Here is a 20,604-nt window from a genome sequence, read left to right as displayed (position 1 = left end):
CATTGCCTATGTTCTTATCCCTCTGAAGCATACACTGAGCATATGGATTCATTTTTTAAGCTCATCTACGGCTCCTCAGCGATTTTAATAAAATTGCACCTGCTTCTTTCATGCCCCCAAAGTTGGAATAACTTTGCAAACCGCTGGAAATCGTGCGAAGTATGCTTCAGAATGACTAAAACAGCTATCAAAATATTTTTCTTTTACTAATTTGGCTAACTGCCCATAGAATGGTTAGTAGCAGGGAGAAGGCAGATCAGAAGCTATTTTTTCCAAGCTCAGCTGACAAGGATGAAGGATAAATCACTGTAAAGTTTCGGGGGGTGGGTATGAGGGGGCACATTACCATATTCCACATCACAAGAAATTTTGAACCTTATTGTCACATGAACTAATTAATGGCAACAGTTCAGCAATTTGCACAGCTGAACCAGAAACCAGAGTAAAGGTCATGATATCATTGGTACGAAAATCCTGACAAGGAATAGAAAATATTTGAATCTCAAGATTTCCTAAGGGAAGATATTCTAACTGCATAGTTTTAAAGAAGGTGGTACTTTCAATTAAAAAAGTGAAATGCCAGAGTTGTCACCCCCTACTGGGGAATGCGGTATGTTTTGAAATACGGGCGATTCACTGTACTATATAGTAAGATGTCTCTTAGGCGGGGGAAAAATCCCGAAGACATCTAATAGCCCTTAGGTATAATAAAAATTAGAGCATGCACTGAATTCTAGGTATGATGGCTCTGATCCAGTACTGGTATTTGCTGGACTGCTTTCTAAAGTCTCAAGCCAAATGTTAAAATTAAATTTCAGCACTTTGTGCACTACTAATAAAGCTTCAAACCTCTCATGGCACTTAAACAAGGACACAGATATTCTGGCTGGGAAGATGGAAAACACACACCTCACCAAAAAAAATTTTTTTTTGGGGGGGGGGACTTGGACAAAGGAACTTCGCCTACACCTGAGGCTTTCTATCTGTGTTCTGGGGAAATTTGGGGGGTCCCCCACAATGAGAAGAGCAATAAAGGGGAGCAACACAAGATTCCTTGAGACACACTGCCTACCACTACCGATCTTCCTTACTTCCACAATGTGCAGGAACAACAGAAGAACAAGTTATGTTCTGGGATGTGCTCTCCATCTTGTGAGGCCCAACTAGTTATGGCCAATGCTCTGTGTGAGCTGAGCATGTACCCTAGAACATACCTGCATCTCCAAAGTCCTCAGCAATTATGTGGTAGACTTGTTGCAAGCATTCCTCAACCCAGGAGTAGAGTGGAAATGGCTCTCTGAAAGCTACTGGTCTAGACTAATAATGGGGGGGGGGAAGGGTCTGTACCGAATGTCTACCAGCTACCTTTGAAAAACAAAATTTTGAGATCAGTTTTCTTGGCAATGGACGGAAAAAGTGTAATCCTTTTTGCTTGAGACCTGTGGCACAATATTTGTCCATGACTTGCTGCTTTTCAAAATAAATTAATTCATAGCTTACATATTCATGAATTGCTCAGGTGAACAGGTACTAATACTAAAAGAAGCATTACTGAAAAAGCAATGACTTAAGGAAATGTTAAATAAAATTTGTACAGCAAGATATAAATTAAAAAAAAATACTGGAAGTTTGCCTGACCATTGGCATTTTGCAACCTACAGAGCAAAATTTAAAAACACACAACCCCACATTTGACAGGTCTTTGAATTCACACTAGTATGGTATAAAACATCTGACTTAATGTCTCTGAAAGGGAAATTTAAACAACTTTGTAGTATCTGGGCACATTATTTTGACAGACCGTTCAACACTTCGCTTGTCACACTGTGAGCGCGTGAATTACTGATCAAACTTGGGCATCATTATTTGTGATCTTGTTCATTTCAGGTCCGTGTATGGTGTATTTGCACATATACAAAACAGCAAGTACTTAGCAAATAAAAGTACATTAAACACTATATAAATAACTTCCCTTTTTAAAGCTAGCTAGGGTACAGTTTACAGTACAAGATTACAGGCACTTAAATTATCAGAGAGGTTTAACTGTTCCACATTGTGTGTTCGGTCTTCCAAAAATACATCGCACTAGAAGTATGAACTGAGTCAGGGTTGGTTTTTCACGCCAGATTTGAAGGTGACTTACTGCATAGTGTGTAGCAGCCACTGACTTTTGGTCATGAAACACATTGTGTTTTCCCCATGTGGCACACACAAAAAAAGGAAGGTGGAAATCAATGTTCTTAAACAGGTTTTCATGCTCTTGTTGCAAAGGCATTGGCAGAAGAAAATGGTAGCTTTGCACGAACTCAAATGGCTTCTTAGGAACTCCAAATGGCAACAGAAATATCCTGGCACGCATGCAAGACCATAAATGGCATAAGGAACTGTCAAATTACAAACTGCCTCAGACTGACAACCACAGGCGATTTCACCAGGACGTAGTAAGATATCATCAGGTAGAAGGCAAAAAAAAGAGAGCTTATTTTTCATTGCTGTTGAATTCGTTTAACTTAAGGCTTTCACAGAAAGCATTACATATATCTCTGAATGTGCAATTCAGTACTCAAAAGAGTTTTGTGGGAGTCTGAAAGTGTGATGAAAATCTCAACGAAGCTTTTAAAACAAAAAGTAAAATGAGGCTGGCCACATGTGTACCATACATAGCGTATGTGGATACCATATTCTACAAAGTACTGTTCAATTTAATGTTAGCAGCCTGTGGAAGTGTGGTGAGGAGCTGGGCTGAAACTCAGATGCCCCCCCTTTCCCCCCAGACCCTATACTTGCTTGAGTGAAAAGCTCTAGAAGTCCAAACTTCACTCGTCAGTAACAACTATTTGTCAAATCTTGACATCTTGCGATTCTACCATCTTGCCCAGTGTCTTCTTAATCCTCAAAGCTGTAAGTCTCGAGGCGGGATTGTGGGCCCAGCATTCGCACATTAACTTCAATATTGCTCTTAAACACTGAAAACGATAATAAGAGGGACTCTTTTGTAAAGGATAACCAATAAAAGAATATTATTTGATTTCTCAGAGTTAACTCCTGCTAAGCATACAGAGTTGATAATAATAATAACAGAAGAATTTACTCTTTGGCTAAACAGATAAAGACACACTGGGTTGGATCCAGGAGATCCCTTCTGCTAGGAGAGCTGCTTTCCTCTGGCCAAAAAGGCCCTCACTTCCAGTTGTAGCAACGAGTCAAATCAAGTTTTATTCATGTTGTGGTCACAGACCTTAACAACCCAGCTACTCCCAAAAAAATTCAACCCACAGCATATGTTAATCCAAAATCACAGTAGCGTCTACTGCCACACATCCAACAACTAAAGCTCCCCCAAGTTAAAATAATTTAGCAGCATATTACAGACCATATCAAGCCATAGTTTGCCTATATCAGGCCTGTTAAAAACTTTTCCTTAGTTTGAATGCTTTGGTGAAAACAGAGGCCACTCTCTGTGTCACAGGTAAATTTACATATGCCAACAAGAATCTTACTGAAGCCAGGTACTGTGGGATGCACTGAATCAATCTAGGTCGTATTGTAGTATACAGGGAACAATGAAAGAGGATATGTGGCAGGTCTTCTAACTGGCCATCAGAGCAGGGGCAAAACCTTTGACTCTATGGAACAGTTCCATATCTGCCTAGGATTACTGCTGATGGAAACCCACTGCAAAGGCTCTCCTCATTTCCGGTTCTACTAACTTATTAAGGTTATTGAAAGGGGCTTTGTTCAATTTGAATAAATAATACCACTTTGAAAACTGTGCTTTTTGTGTCTGCAATATGTCTTGGGCTGCTTCCCTATCACCTACCCATTTCCTGATTTCTTGTGGGTCCCAGGATTTTAAAATCGTCAACGAGGGCAGATTGTAAAGCCTTAAAATTGGGGGAAGAGCTTTATGCCAAAAATTCTCCTTTGAATAAAACATGTACCTGTAAAAAATCAAATGTGCTTTTGGGACCCTGGTTAATTTTAAATAATAATTTAGGAGTCTTAAGTGTATTCTCATAGCCACTGAGGGTAAGCCCACTTCCAGTCTAAAATATGCCGCTGGGCCACACTGAGGTCGCCCGAGAAGTTTCCTTAAGAAGTTGTTTTGGATTACTTCCAGTTCCTTAAACAATTTCTGGTTTTGCCCCCAAATCTCTACCCCGTAAAGGAGCTGTGGTAGCACCTTTCCCACAAATGCTTTGATTGTGGGAAGGGCTAAATGTCCACCTTTAGAATAGAAACTTTTTAAAATGGCCGCCATGGTCTGACGGGCTGCCATAATGGTGGCTCTGAAGTGCAACTTCCACGTCTGGGAGGCTTGGAATGTTATACCTAAGTACTTTAACCGCCTGTCCTGATCGATTTTATGCTTCCCTATATGTAGCAACAATTCTTCTCAGAGCTTATGTTCTTCAATTAATGGGGTTTTTGTGTGTGTGTGGGGTTTTATCAACAAACATACTAGAAATGTATCATGAACTGAAAAATTCATACTCTTGCTCCACATTTACAATACAATTTGCAGGCACAACTAAAGAGACCAGGCATATAAACTTGGTCTCAATGACTGAAAGTCTGAGCTAAAAATATCCCAGAGACTACAATCACAAATTGTACAGCTTACACAATTACACAATTTATAACTTGTGTGTTTACTTGGCTCTTTTCTGTAATCTGTACAACTGCACAACTGGGGTGTGAATCTTAGTGATTTCAGATTGTGTGAATAACAACAATCTTTATTACTTTGCTCAGAAGCTGAGAATGAAAGGCCAAGCACCAAGGCAGCAGGCCTGTGTGGTCAGGAAGCCAAAAACTATGAGCCCCATGGAGGGGTTAGACCCATGATGAGTAGAGAAATGCCAACTGACAGCCAATGGAAAACCCATCCAAACAATGATACATTATCCTCCGCCCCCCGGGAAGGGAAGCTCTCTTTTCTCAACTGAGAAACAGGAACCTCTGATCTCTTTTGGAATATTTACCTCATCACCATTCCATCGATTAGATACCACTGGGCGCAGACGCTTAACGCACACCACCTCTCTCATATCCTCATATGAAGGATCGTTTGGCACCATATCATAATATGGTAATTGGTACTCTTCAACAATACCTGCAAAAGCAAGTGACGTTGGGTTTAAATTTTTATCATGGGTAATGTTGAAAAATGTTAGGCCATGTGGTACAGACGGTAGACTAACACCTTTCCAAAACTCAATCTGTTTCTTTTTTAAAAAAATTAAAATTAATAATAAAAGTTACATAAAACAAAATACATAAAACAGAACATATAACATACAACAGGCATACCTTATAGATATCGTTACTTCTACATCTTTACAAGACCCTCGTCAGTTCACATTTTGAGCAGATCTGAATCATTCTATACCTGCTACACCTTTCTTTTGCATTATTTTAAAACTTCTTTAAGTCTTTGAAACAATAAAAAATGATTCTTTAGCAAAGCAGAAAATGTTTAAACCTATGCTCAGTCTGTTTCTTACTGATGAAAATGTTTAAACCCATGCTCTGTTTCTTACTGAAGTCATACTGCTAGCTTTAGAGAGGCTTCTCTTCCCACTGCAAAGTCTATAACATTTCTATCCCGCCTTCTCTCCAAGCTCAGCTCAGCTCTAGGGAACCACAAAAGGAGTGAAAGGAGATGGAGTTTGAGGATGGAAGAGGTTAAATCTTAGTTGGGGAAGGAGAGAGAGCCCAAGAAGCAAAAACCATCAGTCTTCCAACCATGCACACCCTTTGCCCCACCCCCACCCCGGGCTGTGAAGCTGACAAGCCATGAGCTAGTCTGTTCTCATCAGCAGAAGACAATCTAGTAAGGAGAGAGAAAATGCAAGGCACAAGCGCAAATTAAAAGTGGATGGGAGGACAATATCCAACATCTTTGGACAAGGAAATGAAGCTTATTTGAGTTTTGCCTTATTGAGTTTTTTAGTTGATTGGCTTAGGATACATGAAACACAACTACAGGGTTTGAAGACCAAGATTTGTGATTTTTACCTCCTGTGACACAACGCCGGGCCATTTCCCAGATTATCAAGCCAAAGCTATAGATGTCAGCCATGATGTACGGCTGGAAATGATTTTTATTGAGACTCTCATCAAGGACTTCTGGTGCCATGTAACGTTTTGTTCCCACTCTCGTATTTAAAGGGACGTCCACTTCATTTGTATCACTACATTAAAATAAAAATTAAATTGTTTGAATGGTGAAAAAAACATGTAAGAAGCAGCATACCGTATATACTCGCGTATAAGCTGAGTTTTTCAGCCCAAAAAAAGGGCTGAAAAAAGCCAACTCGGCTTATACGCGGGTCAATACAGTAGGGTAGGGGAGGGGGGAGGAGGGAAAACTTTCCACTTTCGCCGCTGGCCCGCTCGCCTTCCCGCGGCCTGGGAGCGGCCAGCGGGGCCTGCCTGGGAGCAGGCAGGCCTCGCCGCCGCCCCTGCCGCCCCCCCCCCGCCGGCCCGCTCGCCTTCCTGCGGCCTGGAAGCAGCCAGCGGGGCCTGCCTGGGAGCAGGCAGGCCTCGCCGCCGCCCCCGCCCCGCTTGCCTTCCCGTGGCCTGCGAGCGGCCAGCGGGGCCTGCCTGGGAGCAGGCAGGCCTCGCTGCCGCCCCCCCCCCCGCCGCCAGCCTGCGCCCCTTCCCGCGGCCTGGGAGCGGCCAGCGGGGCCTGCCTGGGAGCAGGCAGGACTCGCGGCCGCCCCCGCCACCCACCCCCGCCGCCGGCCCGCACCCCTTCCCGCGGCCGGGGAGCAGCCAGCAGGGCCTGCCTGGGAGGCTGCCGGGCCCGTGCCGCTTTCCGCCGCCCGGAGCGGCCTGGGGGCGGCCTCCTGCGGCTGCAGGAAAGCCGCCCCCACCGGGTCCGTGCCGCTTTTCGCCGCCAGGAGCCGGTCAGGTAAGCCTGCGGGGGGGGGGGGGAGGAGTTATAAGCCGACCCTCGGCTTATATGCGGGTCGGCTTATACACGGGTATATATGGTAATTAAGGTTTTTTCCCTCAACAAGTTTCCTTTGCTCCTGAAACAGAAAATGACTATAGAATGCCCAACGTTAATATGAATTTAATCAGAATAAACTGCTCTACAACAATATGAGTATTTTAAACATTCTGAATGAGGACATCTTATGAAAGAAATTGTTCTACACAGCATATTTATATTACACTTGACTTTCACTACTCACTCACAGCAGTGTATACGATGCAATTTTATAGTTCTTGGTTTAATCTCTCTGATTAGTGCATATTAAATACACTGAAGATTGCATACTGAAGCTGTTTTTCTTTGACCCTGCCTAAAAACAACACTGCCCTGACTTGGATGGCCCAGGCTAGCCTGATCTTGTCAGATCCCAGAAGCTACACAGTCAGCCCTGGTTAGTACTTGGATGGGAGATCACCAAGGAAGTCCAGGGTTGCTCCTGCAAAGGCAACCAATATCCAATGTCTCTTGCCTTGAAAACCCTATACAGGGTTTACTGCAACTTGATAGCCCTTCCCAGCACCAAGAAGAACACTAACTTTTGTCCTCCCCTTCTTTGGAGGCCGGAAAATAAATTTGATTTTTTAAAAAGTCCTCAATCTTCAATCTAAGGCTAGTTGGCAACCAAATTTCATTTTAGATCAGCAGTTCCCAAGTCCACTATACAGAAGCATGTTTTTCTCAAGAAAGTTGTTTTATGACCAGACTTTGTTGGTCTTTGGTGTGCTGGTAGCCACAGAAACGAGGCAATCATGTTTATTTCATATCGATACCTCTTCCAAGAATACAGAAACACTGCAGCGGGTATCGTTAGTCCATTTACCTGTTAAATTTGACAGCCAGGCCCAAATCAGCAATGCAGCAAGTCCCATTTCTCTTTATCAAGATGTTTTTACTCTTCAGATCTCTGTGCGCGATTGCGGGCTTGCCTTGCGTTCCGTATATCTCTGTGTGCAAATGGCACAGACCACACGCAGCAGAGTACGCTAGTCTGAGCAAAGCTCTGTTGTCAAGAGTGGTACACTTCAGGAAATCATACAAAGACCCATTTTCGTGATAATCTGTAATCAAGTACAGCTGGGTCCAGGATCCTGTGCCTTTAATATCTGCCGCTATAAAACCTGCGGAATTGAGGAACGTGATTAGTAAGATGCAAGGGCTGTGAATCAACAAATAAAAGCCACGTTGTGGATTAATGCTGTAGGCTGAAGTCATGCTGGTGGCCTTCTCCATCATGCAATTCCTTCCAAGAGATGTGCAAACCCAGTCACGCTGACATCTTCCTCAGAACAACAACTCTGAGCTAGGCAAGGCTGAAAGGGAGACTGACTGCTCCAAAGTCACTGAGCATTTATGACAGCCAGCATGGTTTAGCAGTTAAGAGTGTCAGGTTATTATCTGGGTCACCCAGATTCGAATCCCCACTCTGCCATGGAAGCTTGCTGGGCCTATCACACACTCTCAGCCTAACCCACCTCAAAGGGTTGTTGTGAAAATAAAACGGAGAAGAGAACAATGTAAGCCACTTCAGGGGGCCCTTGGGAAAAAGATGAGGTATAAATAATAAACAAAATTTCCACTAGGCTTTTAGTACAAACATTACGTGAACAGGTGATTTTATCACTGTCATACGACATATTTAGCATTTGTTCTGCTATTTTATGTTTTCGTTACTATGGTTCCTGTTCTGGCACAGAAGTGGAATATAAAGTAGTAATATAAATAAACTACACAGGCAACAAATATCAGATTCCTTACTCTTCTGAGGATAGTGGGAATGCTTCAACTAAAAACAGCAGAAGGATTTCACATCATAACCTTAACTGGGGAGCAGATAATAAAGTAAAGATTTGTTTTCCTGCAAATGTACACTCCAGACCTTAATATATACTCACCAAGTATATTTTCATGGCGCATGAGAACTGTCTGGTAAATCTCGGTTTCTCGAAACCAGCTGGCTTCCTCAGTGGTGAAAAAGACTTTAACTGCCACTTTCTCACCCCGCCATTTCCCCATCCAGACTTCTCCGTATCGCCCTTTCCCAACTTGTCGCACCATCTGAATTTGTTTGGCAATAGTGCGCTGGACCTTAAGAAGAAATATGACATCACTAAGTGATTCTAATAACACTTTTTTTTGCAGCCCTTAGTATTCAAGAGTGAGGAGATTTCATTACCATTGTAACACAATCCTTTGTGAAGCTGTTACTTCATAGGAGATGATGGGAACTCACACAATTCATGAAGAAGGACCTCCCCCCCTCCCCATTTAAATCTTTAAAATCTCTTTATCGCTGAAGTCAATAGGACTCCACCAAATGACTCAAAATCCCAAGTTATGACCCAAAATCATAACTTGATTAAGCAGAAATAATTTTGATTTTGTATCAGTGGAATTGACACTAATACTTTAAAATTCATACCACACCTTGGAATAATTGTCAGTGGCAAACTAAATTGCACTGGAATTAGCATTACCTCCATTTAATATTAGATTTGCTAAAAGGATTTAATTTCCACCACCACCCCATTTTAAATTAAGGAACTTTCTACTGCAGGAATGTAGTTAAACCACTGGCTTACCAATAAAGGAAGACCTGAACCACTGCCTGAGCTCTGTGACTGGTCAATAAGATCCTTTAGGGACTCCCCAACGGGAATAAAGGCTTCATCTTGCTCCAGATCACGATTATAACACCGTCTTTTTGCAACCCACTTACAATAATGCCTGTAAAACAGCATATCATTAGTGCCAAGTAGTCTCTCTCTCTCTCACACACACACGAGTGGATTTGCAATACACACACAATGAGTGGATTTGCAATACAATCTGAAGATGAGCGGTCTTCTAAGCCTTCTTAGACTTCAGTGGGCCTAGAAGAGTATCACTCAGCTGAGCAGGTACTAAAGATGTATCAAATTTTGCCAGTAAATAACTGCTGTCATGCTCTAGCTTTCCACTCAGCCCATCAAATGTTTACCACACACAGAAAAGGACAAACAACTGAGGAATCTCGCATTTTATTTTTTGCATTCTCAAATATTTATACCCTACAGATGCCCTTAAAAATGCCCAAGGTGGCTATCTGAAGTAAGATCTCATGTAATATCGTTATCAACCACTTCATATTCTACGTCCATTCATTAGTAAATGAGTAGTCTTCTATTTTGGTGCTGGCTTCTTTGCAGAATGAGACACTGGGGAGCCAAGCACAGAAGCTCAAAGTCTTCCTGTTTCTATGCACGTGTTGAACAAGGCAGGATCTGAATCAGCGCTGTCACATTCTGAAGCTAAACTCCTGGTGCCAATAAATACACTCACAATGCCATTGAAGTATCACTGTGCCGCTGCCAACTGTCCACATTTCATGACTGTGGGTTGGCACAACTGCTATAATCCATCCTAAGGCTTTTAAGCAGCTGTGCCATAAGTGACTGAGCAGGATTTTTTTTTTGTTTCCTTCTAAGCAAACGTTTTATAAACAAAATTCCCAAGTGGAAAAAGAATGGCTGATTAGCCAACAGGGCAAGTGATAACTTTAATTACAGGGTTAAAGACTACCAAAAATCAGACATATGTCAGACACTGGCTTGGATGCACAATGCACAGTGATGCACAAGCAGGAATATATACTGGCTTAGTGCAGGTCCAGCTGCACAATATATAATATATGGGGGGGGGGGGCTAGCTGTCTTGGGCGACAGCTAGCCCCCCCCCCCCCGGTTGTGCAAGACAAATGGAAATGCAAATGGGGATACAATTTTGTGAAAGCAGCTAGCGTGGTCTTTTTTCTTGTGTCTCTGTTCGTGCAAGAACTCTAGCACAAGTGGAAATTTTGTGCTGGATCCAGCCCATCCTGTTGCATTCATACTATATTAAAAGAAGGTGGAATTCCCAAAGTCCTCTGGTGTAGAGGCAGTACCTGTGGTAGGCGCAAGAGAGTCTGTCCGGCACTATTCTCCCTGGACAAAGAGCGTCATGTGTGGCACGTAAGTTCAATTTACCTATCTCAAAAAGGGGCATATCAAGAACATGTGCACAGATAGAGAGAGCCAGGTGACACATGGGATATTCTACAACCGGGCCGTGCAAACTTGGAAGATTGCTCCTGGGCACAGCCTGCATACTGAGGTCTGTCTTGGCCCAGTGAGTTTCATTCTTGAGCAGCTTCCTTATGTTTGCCAGAGATGGAAAACTAACTACGTTAAACTGAGCTTAAGGATCAGTTCTTGTAGGTTATCCGGGCTGTGTGACCGTGGTCTTAGTATTTCCTGACCTTTCGCCAGCAGCTGTGGCAGGCATCTTCAGAGGACTAACACTGAAGGACAATGTCTCTCAGTGTCAAAGTGTCCTTCAGTGTTACTCCTCTGAAGATGCCTGCCACAGCTGCTGGCGAAACATCAGGAAATAAAATACCAAGACCACGGTCACACAGCCCGGATAACCTACAAGAACTGATGAACTCTGACCGTGAAAGCCTTCAACAATATTTTGAGCTTAAGGAATTCATAAGAAATCAAAACGCTGCAGATTTGGTTGCATAGAAAAACTGGAAACCTCCAAATAAATTATTTACCTGTAGCAGAAACAGCTAAACAAGATGATCATAACTATTATGCAGATTGCCATAGAAATTAGAACAGCTATCCAGCGAATGCCGCCGTCAAAAAGACCATCTAAATAAAAATACAATTATCATTGCTTATCAGTAATTTATATTCATATTAAACAGGGATAGTTCCCTCTTTCTCCAATATTATTAAACACTACTGGGAACATTCTTATGATTCCTGCCAACATTTTGCTCAACCAGGCATCTCCTGAATTTACAGTGACAAATGGGTGCCCCCACCCAGTCAGCAGACTTCTGGTGTATGTGAGAAAAAGAGACCTGCATTCAATGCATCTTGTGAATTCAACTGACTCTGGCAACTCTGGCCTTGAGTTGAAACAGATTTTGTCGATTCTGAGAAGCAACCTCGGGTCATTTTCTAATCCTTTATTAAAAAAAAAAAAAGCCTGTATTTTTGTGAAAGAATCCAGCCATTTGTAAAAGCCAAGTATAAAAAAAGGCATTAATTTATGAAATCCAGGAAGTTTCTCAGTTCTGTTCCTACTTCATTCAACATAGTTTAGTTTCTCTAGCTGAACACACGGACAGCAAGGAAACCAGTTCTAGAGACAAGAAAATTAAGAAAACGTATGTTTCATGATGCTCCCGCTTCTTTTTGATTGACGTGCCATGAATTTGTACTCTTAAAAATATGAATCAAATGATAAAAGTTAAAATCTGGGAAGAAAAAGTCACAGTTATGGGGAGGGATCACTGCTTAGGCTTCAGTGACTCTTTTCATTGAAAAGAGCAAGGGTCCGGTAGCACCTTAAAGACTAACAAAATTTCTGGCAGAGTATGAGCTTTCATGAGCCACAGCTCATGAACGCTAAGACCCTGCCAGAAATTTTGTTAGTCTTTACGGTGCTACTGGACCCTTGCTCTTTTCTACCGCTACAGACAGATTAACACGGCTACCCATCACGATCTTGTCACTGAAGTCAGCCTAAGGTTTCGGGTGGGAGGAGGATGAGGAAGGGCTCCCACAGGGATCCATACAGCTGCTTAGCAACTTTATAAACTTTTAAAGATGCTTCCCTCAGTGATCCTCCAAAGCGTCTTTGACAAGGCTGGACAGGCTGCAGCTTCTTGAGTTGGGAAGGAGGTTTCTCTGCAGGGTCCTGCAGCTTTTCAGGGGTTAAGTATCAGAGCAAAGGCGGTGTGGTGGGAAGGGTTATGTGAAAAGTCCTAGTGCACAGACAGAAGCACCAAGTGTGTTCCTGTGAATCCTGCCCATAGGAAAAAATAGCAGCTGTTGTACCTGGACTAGGCGGAGGTAATGTGGGTTGCAAATCTCGATTGCAGAGATCTGTCCGACAGCATTCAATTGTCCGCCGTAGCTGCGCTTTCCGAGAATCCTGTAGCAAAAAAGAAAATGTTTACTTGTACTTTGCTCTCTCGCAGGTATTCCCTGAACTCCCCAGCAGTGGCAGAAGCTGCCACAGTATGGAAAGGTTAATTCTGAAATAGAAAGCCTGCCCTTTATGGCTGATATTACCTTACCTTATCCTGGCCAAGTGAGTCCAGGAGGTTATAAATGCCCGTCCAAAGGAAGGGGTAGTTCCAGCGACTTTGGAGGAGGAAGTTGTGAAACTCCTCCTCCAAAGGGCACCCCTAGATCTAAGTGATTTAAATGACCACTGGCTAGTGGGTAATATTCCTTTTCAGGGCAAGGTGCTTGAGCACATGGTGGCTACGTATTTTCTGGCTGTCTTGAACGAGATGGATGTCGACAATCTGTTTCAATCTGAACTCAGGCCTGGTTTGGGACCAAAGCACCCTAGGTTATCATGACAAGATCTTTGCCAAGAGGGTGACAAGGGGGAATATGCCCTTGTTGATTTTGTGCAACTCTCAGCAGCATTTGAAACGATAAACCACGGTTTCCTTCCAGTTAGACTGCATGGAATGTAATCCTATGTAAGGATCACATATGGGGAAGTACTCTCAATGCTTGAAGGTGGTATGTAAGAACAAAGTATTATTATTAGGAACAGTATGAATATATGTTTTCCAATTTCCCAATCATCTTCACTTCAAGGGTTTTTACATACCATAAAATCTAGAGCACACAGTTGTGTTCAAGACACCACAGTCTTAACATACAGTACAATGTCTTATCGTGGCTATTCAGTCTATAGTGCTTCTGTGACTTGCAGGTTGGTACAAATGCAGTCCATACTCAAACTTTAGTGCAAGTGAGTGCTGTTTTATCAGTCAAGGGTTAGGAATTTAAAAGGGGAAAGAAGGTGCTCAGGCTTACTTCAAGTGTCTCTCTTTCTTTAAGCTGCCAAATTAAATCAAAGAAAAGCCATCTCCCTCAAACCCCCCCCCCCAACAAACCTCCACTCTAAAATCAGCTAATTCTTGAGAAAAGCCTTTTGGGAGAATTCTGCAGCCTCCCCGCTGTGCAGTCTTATTTAAGTGATCAGGAACTATAGCTGGGCATTTGTAACACAGCATTCTAGCAGTTGCTACATGAATACCCCGATGAAAAGATTTATGCTCAGACTAAACAAGCACTTCTCTCTCTCTCTCCTTGAAAATCACTGAAAGACAGGTGGGGGTACCTTGCACTGGAAGTCTGCACCTTCATACTTCATGCAGCCTGAAGCAAGCATAGTTTCTCCATTTTCATCTTCTTCAATGATGGCAAAGCAATGTCCATTAGTTCTGAAATTAGGCAACTTGATTTTAGTTGGCCTGCATTCAACAACCAACCTATTTATTAAGATAGATTCTTCTATTGCTCCTTCCGGCTCAACAGAAACACTGGACTCGAGCAACTCTGAAGAGTAAATGGCACTCTAGGGAGCCTGAAGGACTGGTTCACAGCAGACAGAATGTGGTTTGGAATGTTTTGCTAACATAGAAAGTCCCTTCTTAGGCATCCTGGAAATAAGAAAACATGTTCCCATTCTCTGCAAACACACAGTGAAGATGATTGGGACATGCACCGCATGTTGTGTGAGAGTGTATTTTGCCATGGAAAACCGGCGCTTCACTGCCTACCACAATAACAATAAAATACCTGACCGTGACTGAGAATCAGTTTAAGGAGATTTCAACTCATTTTCCCCCCAGAATGTCTACCCTTTTCATTGCATCATACCTGCAATACTCTTCAAAGATTTCAGAAGTCAACTGTAACAGGTTTTTAAATTCTCCTAAGCACATGTAAATAAAGGTCTCCAATACATGCCAAGATCTACATTTAGACTGAGCTGCCATTTATTCAAATATAAACACATCACTAAAACATAGTGCCTACGAATGCAAACAAACCATTTCTGCAGCCTGAGCCTAGCCATGTTTATTCGGAAGCCCATACCACTGATGTCCACGGAACATACTTCCCTTCAGTTAGCTGGCATCACACCGTTCACATGGCTGCAGTCACCAGTTTTAAGAGGCACTAGTGACTCTACAGAACTCCTGGCTGGGGCTCAGGACACCAAGCTGACAGAGGACCTAGACAGAGATGACTCCATCCCTGCAGGAGATCTCCAGCCATGGTTTAAAAATGGAGTTGGGAGACTTCTAGAAGAACAGAGCAGGGGGAAGATTAATGCTGAATTAGACCCAGCACATGTTACAGGAGGCAGTGACGGTGGTGAAGGAAGTTTTCTTCTCTGCCTCTGGTGAGCTGGCTAAACCTTGTCCTGCAAAATTATTAAGGGTGGTTTGGAGTCCTGAATAGTTTTGCTCTCCTTGACTGAAGTAAACAGGGACCTTAGGATTGCAGAGGACACCACATTCAGACCAGATCCTTGACCCGCATGGCTGCTTAAGTCTTGTCAGGATAAGACCCACTGGTCAAAGAATTTCCATTGGAGATGCTGAACCAGTTGCTGGACCCCTCAAACTGTGGTGTGCCTCTGGGTTCTATTCTGTCACCCATGTAGTTTAGCTAAATATTAAATGATGACACTAAACATGATCTTCTGGAAATGTGAGGCTAGGTGTTATCATAGGCTGAAGTAGAGTCCCTAGATACAGCTGCCTCTGTTTTAAACTATTACCTGGATGCAATGATCAAGTGGATGCAGGGAGGGCGGGGGGGGGGGCAGAAACAAGCTAAAACTGAATCCAGTCAAGACAAAGGTGATGCTGGTTGGTAGAGCTGATGTTTGAAATGGGGCTAACTTTCCTGTTTCAAATGGCCTAAAACTATCTTAAAAAAAAACAAATCTGAACATTTCAAGAGCTCTTGGGTGCTTTCAGAATTGCAGTTGCTCTTTGGAGAAAAAGATACAAACTCTAGCAGAGATTGGTTTTTCCACCTTCAGTTGGCTAAGAAATTATCCTCCTTGCTCAACTCAGCCAATCTGGCCACGCTGATCCAGGCAACTGTGACCATTAGGCCAGATTAGTGTAACATCTGCCCTTCATAACAACTCAAAAGATTCAGCTGGTGCAACTACTGGGATAGGATAGGACAATCTGAGCATACAACACCAGCTGGTGCAACTACTGGGATAGGATAGGACAATCTGAGCATACAACACCAACAACTGAACCACTACGCTGGCTTCCAATTTGCTTCAGGGTTTCAATCCTAAATGCTGGTAATTACCTTCGTGATCCGGGGGCCCATGTATTTGAAGGACAGCTTCTCATGGTACAGACCCAAACACACATTGCTAATGTATTATTTCCCCTCGATAATACATTAAAAAAGAGTTCAGTGTTTTCTATGTAAAAAATGTTGTTGTTGTTTTTTAAAAAATAACCAGATATCCAAATAAACTGACAGTCCTTGGTGACTGGTTACTTCTGTCCAAATAATTTTTTCTGTTGTCTCCTAATTTCAACTTTTGTTTTTTCCTACCTCTCAGATGGTAAAGTATGCAGTGCTCTCAAGTACTTGACATATTTGACATTTTGCTTGTACAAAATTAAGGCTTTTGTACTACTAACTGTTATTTATTTTTACGGTTTTTGGAATGGGGAGTATAAATTCAGGGCAACAAGCAATTAAAAATACTAAAAAACCTAGCCCATAATAGACAACTAGCAATACTGATCAATCACATCTTCCACAATCCATTTTATAGTTTCATCAAGCAACAGGGATAAATATCAGTTTTCAGCATTCCCGAGGCTACAAAAAACTATTTTGAGGGGCTTTTTGCTGATGGAATGCTGAAAACTGAGATATTGTTTATCCCTATTGATTGATAAAACTATAATATGGATTGAGGAAACTGTGAGGAATAATATCACTAGTTGTCTATTATGGGCTAGTGTTTATTGCACTTTATTCTTAACGGTAGATATTTTTCACTTCCTAATTCTTGTCATGTTTTCAGAATCATTGTGCAGTTTTTCCATTTAAAATGGGATTTTATCAAGTACATGACCCGAACTTAGAGACTACATCAATATGCACACTAGGGGGCACTATAAAGCAGCAGTTGTAAGGCAACCAAAAGTGACCAAATCAAACCCTCAAGAAGTCATTTAAACTGACAATAAAAGAGTAAAACAAAAACAAGAAAGGAGTGAGGAACTGAGAAATAGGGAAGAACCAAGGGAAGATTCTGAGATCTCTTATTTTATGAACACATCTAAGGTCTCCCACATATCTGTGTATCTGGTTTTCCACACTAGCTAATGACAAAGAGCGGCAGAGAAGTTAACTTCCTTGTCAATGACAGACCATTTACTTGTGAAGCTTAGACTCACAAGAGTTTGTGGAGATCAGGGATCAACACTTGTTTAAAACATTCATGTCCCACACTCTTCACAAGACAGCAGTTGGAACTGTCTGACCTCAGAGATGGGTCGCTGACGACCCTTCACACACACAACGTAGTGTAATTTTTATCATTTATTATCAATATAAAACAGTTCCTCCTCTGGCTATACTTACTTGCAAGTGTTATTAACTGCGTCTTCTGGACAGTGCCCTGAGCAGTAGCACTCCAAAAAAGGCAACGTGTCCTCCGGAGCCAGGGTTACTCCATCTTCCTGCTTGTTCTGATTGGGATTCGTCTTCATGCCTGTCCCAAGCAGCATGCTGTCTATATTCTTCCCTGCACAGCGCGATAAAAGAACATAATGGTTGGTTTTGAACGATTAACTTGCACGGAGAACGTAGAAATTTAGGCAGCAGTGGCCCCTCCAAAGACCTCTGTTACTGCTCTGCTCTGACTCCCCCTTCCCTGAAAATCTGACTGCTCACTTGCATACTGTGAGTTGCTCTGACTTGAGACTCTTATTTACCAATAAGAAGCCCCATTGTAGTTCAACAGAGTTGAATTCAAAGTATATTTTTGGGATCAGACTGCAAAGAAGCTTAATGATGCATACTGGGTCACACCATCTTCCTTGTTTTACCTGCAGATAATTCCCGTAACCTTCGCAACAGTGGTCTGCAACCTCTCCAGAGCAAGGACCCACCTTTATCCTGCAGGGGACAGCATGGGACATACTGAATTGCCAGCACGTGACAGGAAATCATGTGACGTCAGTCACCTGACAGGAAAAGGATGTGTGTTAGGGGGGAGTGTTTCTATATCTGCCTGTGCTGCGATGGAGTCCTCATCACTGCTGTGGGGGCCTGCCTTGCCATGTTCCTCCTCTGCGCATAGAGAGGTTACGAGGCACGGCCCCTCTGCTCTCTATGCACGCGCACTGTCAGCGGGTCCTCCCAAAAAGGATTGAGGCTCTGGGTTGAAGATGCCTGCTTTACAGAGCTTTTTGTGAGACTCCAAAATTAACACACTTCCCCCATTTTATCTATTGTTTTGCAAAAAAGATATAGGTAGGGATACCTCAACAAAGTTGAACATGCTATGAATAGCCAAGAGTAATAGTTGTCCTACCCCTCTTATTAAGGGGGACACCCCCAACATGGATTCTTAGATAAACCAAAGCTATTGCAATATGATTTTGGGATTGCGTGATCAGGACATTAAGGCCACAATTACCATGAATAATATGAAAAGCTTAACCACTACACCAGTACTGGCTCTATTTGCGTGTGTGTAATATACACAGATTATAGATTAGACAGACAGACAGATATTTAGAGAAAATGAATCCAATATCGTTGTAAAGTACTATCCTAGAATCTTTTCTCCATCTGCCAAACAAGTTTCAATTAATGAAAAAATAAGGGATACAATTTTCAGGTATAAAGAGCCTTGAACACTGCAATAAACTGGATTTAAAAAACAGGACTTCTCCATATCAATGTGCTAATAGAAATCGAAGTGTGGATGGCTCCCTCTATCAAATCTTGCATGCATATCTTGCTAGGCACAGACAAGTCAATGACAGCTAAAATCATCAATGCTCTGTGGCCATACTCTGTTGACAAGATTTTCCGCTTTAGAGGAAAGGGTTAGGTGAACCCCTTTTCCCCATAATGATCTATTTTTCTCCTAATACCTTTTCATTAAATGTTTGAAGGCACATTCAAAGAAATATACACTGTGAGAACTGAAAATTCTCCTAAAGCCTCACAGTAATACTCATTCTAGCTTACATCCCCCTCTCCTGCCTGCCTCAGTACTTGCTACGCAGGAAGTCAGTGGGATTAATTGAGCATTTAAGCAGGCTTGAAATTAACAGGTCTTCAGTGCGATTGAGTGTGTGTGTGTGTGTGTGTGTGTGTGGGGAGGCATCCACCCCGTATTTTAAGGGTGCTGGGATTGTTCAAGAAGCCCAGTATTTGCTGCAGTTTGGAACACAATGTCGCTTGGAATTATCCCTTATCTTAAGGAACAGTACCAACAAGGAGCTAAACAAGCCACCGTGGCCTTTATGCTCAGCACAAAAATAAACTTTGTATGGCAACTTATCCACAATCATGACCCTCTCTCTCCTGGGCTCATGATTCACTTTAATGGGGCATGTCAAAATCTGCTTCTGGGTCCTAGACTACTGTTTGAAAACCAAGGATGTGTACCATAGATATAAGATGCCACTTAAAAGCTAAGTCCCACAAACGTACTAAGTGCTGAATGAAAATTAGTGTTCCTTTTAGTAAAGGGCAAAGCACAGCCCACGTATCAGTAGGGCGCGACCCTAATATGGATTCTTTCTTGATCCCACAGCAAACCAGGCGACTTCTCAGACTCCTAAGTACCTAAATATATCTCCCATCGATCTGAGCTTCCTGTAACGCTTAAATATTTATAAATCAAAATTCATAACACCGCTTTAATTATCGTCTGTGGTGGGCTCAGCATCGGATCCAAGCTGTTACAGCAAACAGTCAAGCATATTAAAATTACAGTATCCACAATCTGAAGGAGAAAACGGTTAAGCACACATTTTCCCTGCTCCCTTCCACTTAATAACTCTAAAGGAAAACCTGGATTTTTTTAGATCCCAAGGATAAATGTGAACATTTTTAAAGTGTTCTACTGCTGCCTCAGATGTAAGAGTATTAATACCTTTTTCTTGGTGGGATTCAGAGGCCTAATATGAAATGCGTGGAACCGTTCCCATTGAACACCCAGAGTGTTGATTTGTTTAAAAATTATGCATTTAACATTAATGGCATGATTTTAACTACATTTATTTCTGTTCAAAAATTCTGTAGAGTTTTGCAGCTATTCATATCTGTGTGAGCAACGCATGTCATAATTTGCAGGCTCATTAAAAAAGCCTGCTGGGTTCGCTTCAACCAGCTTTTCTGCAGGTGAAAAAGAAAAGAGAGGTCCCATTTGAGCTCCAAGAAAGGTTATCTTGGGGATCATGGGATGTGCGTGTGCAAAAACCATGTGGGACCGAAGTTGTGGCAAGGAGAACTGGGCAAGACTGAGTAGAAAAGCTGGCTAGATCCAACCCACTGTCTTTTCAAAACAGGACTCAGTTGGGTTAGTAATGAAACCAATCTAACTGAATTATACAGGAAGCAATTCATGTTTTTAAAAGAATGCCTGTCCTTCCAGTCATCTCAACAACTTCCTGTTGCGGCTTCCTATGCATTAGAAACAGCAACGTGATACACAACTGCATCATTAGCTAGAAC

General features: G+C 42.4%; 1 protein-coding gene across 1 annotated transcript; it reads right to left on the bottom strand.

The window, feature by feature from the left end:
* Positions 1-2,745: 2,745 nt before the first annotated feature.
* On the bottom strand, positions 2,746-17,649 carry BMPR1A (bone morphogenetic protein receptor type 1A). Its single transcript, XM_056850283.1, has 10 exons — positions 17,491-17,649; positions 14,186-14,288; positions 12,877-12,973; positions 11,580-11,679; positions 9,586-9,730; positions 8,899-9,091; positions 7,827-8,124; positions 6,022-6,197; positions 4,986-5,116; positions 2,746-2,966 (listed from the first exon to the last, which is right to left on the bottom strand). Exons 1-10 carry the CDS (start codon positions 17,634-17,636, stop codon positions 2,841-2,843), a joined length of 1,515 nt encoding a protein of 504 aa, XP_056706261.1. The 5' UTR covers positions 17,637-17,649; the 3' UTR covers positions 2,746-2,840.
* Positions 17,650-20,604: the final 2,955 nt, after the last annotated feature.

This window comes from Euleptes europaea, chromosome 5 (genome assembly GCF_029931775.1).
Source record: "Euleptes europaea isolate rEulEur1 chromosome 5, rEulEur1.hap1, whole genome shotgun sequence".
Lineage (NCBI taxonomy): Eukaryota > Metazoa > Chordata > Lepidosauria > Squamata > Sphaerodactylidae > Euleptes > Euleptes europaea.
Note: the sequence above shows the minus strand (reverse complement) of the source record. Positions and strands in the feature narration are given on the sequence as shown.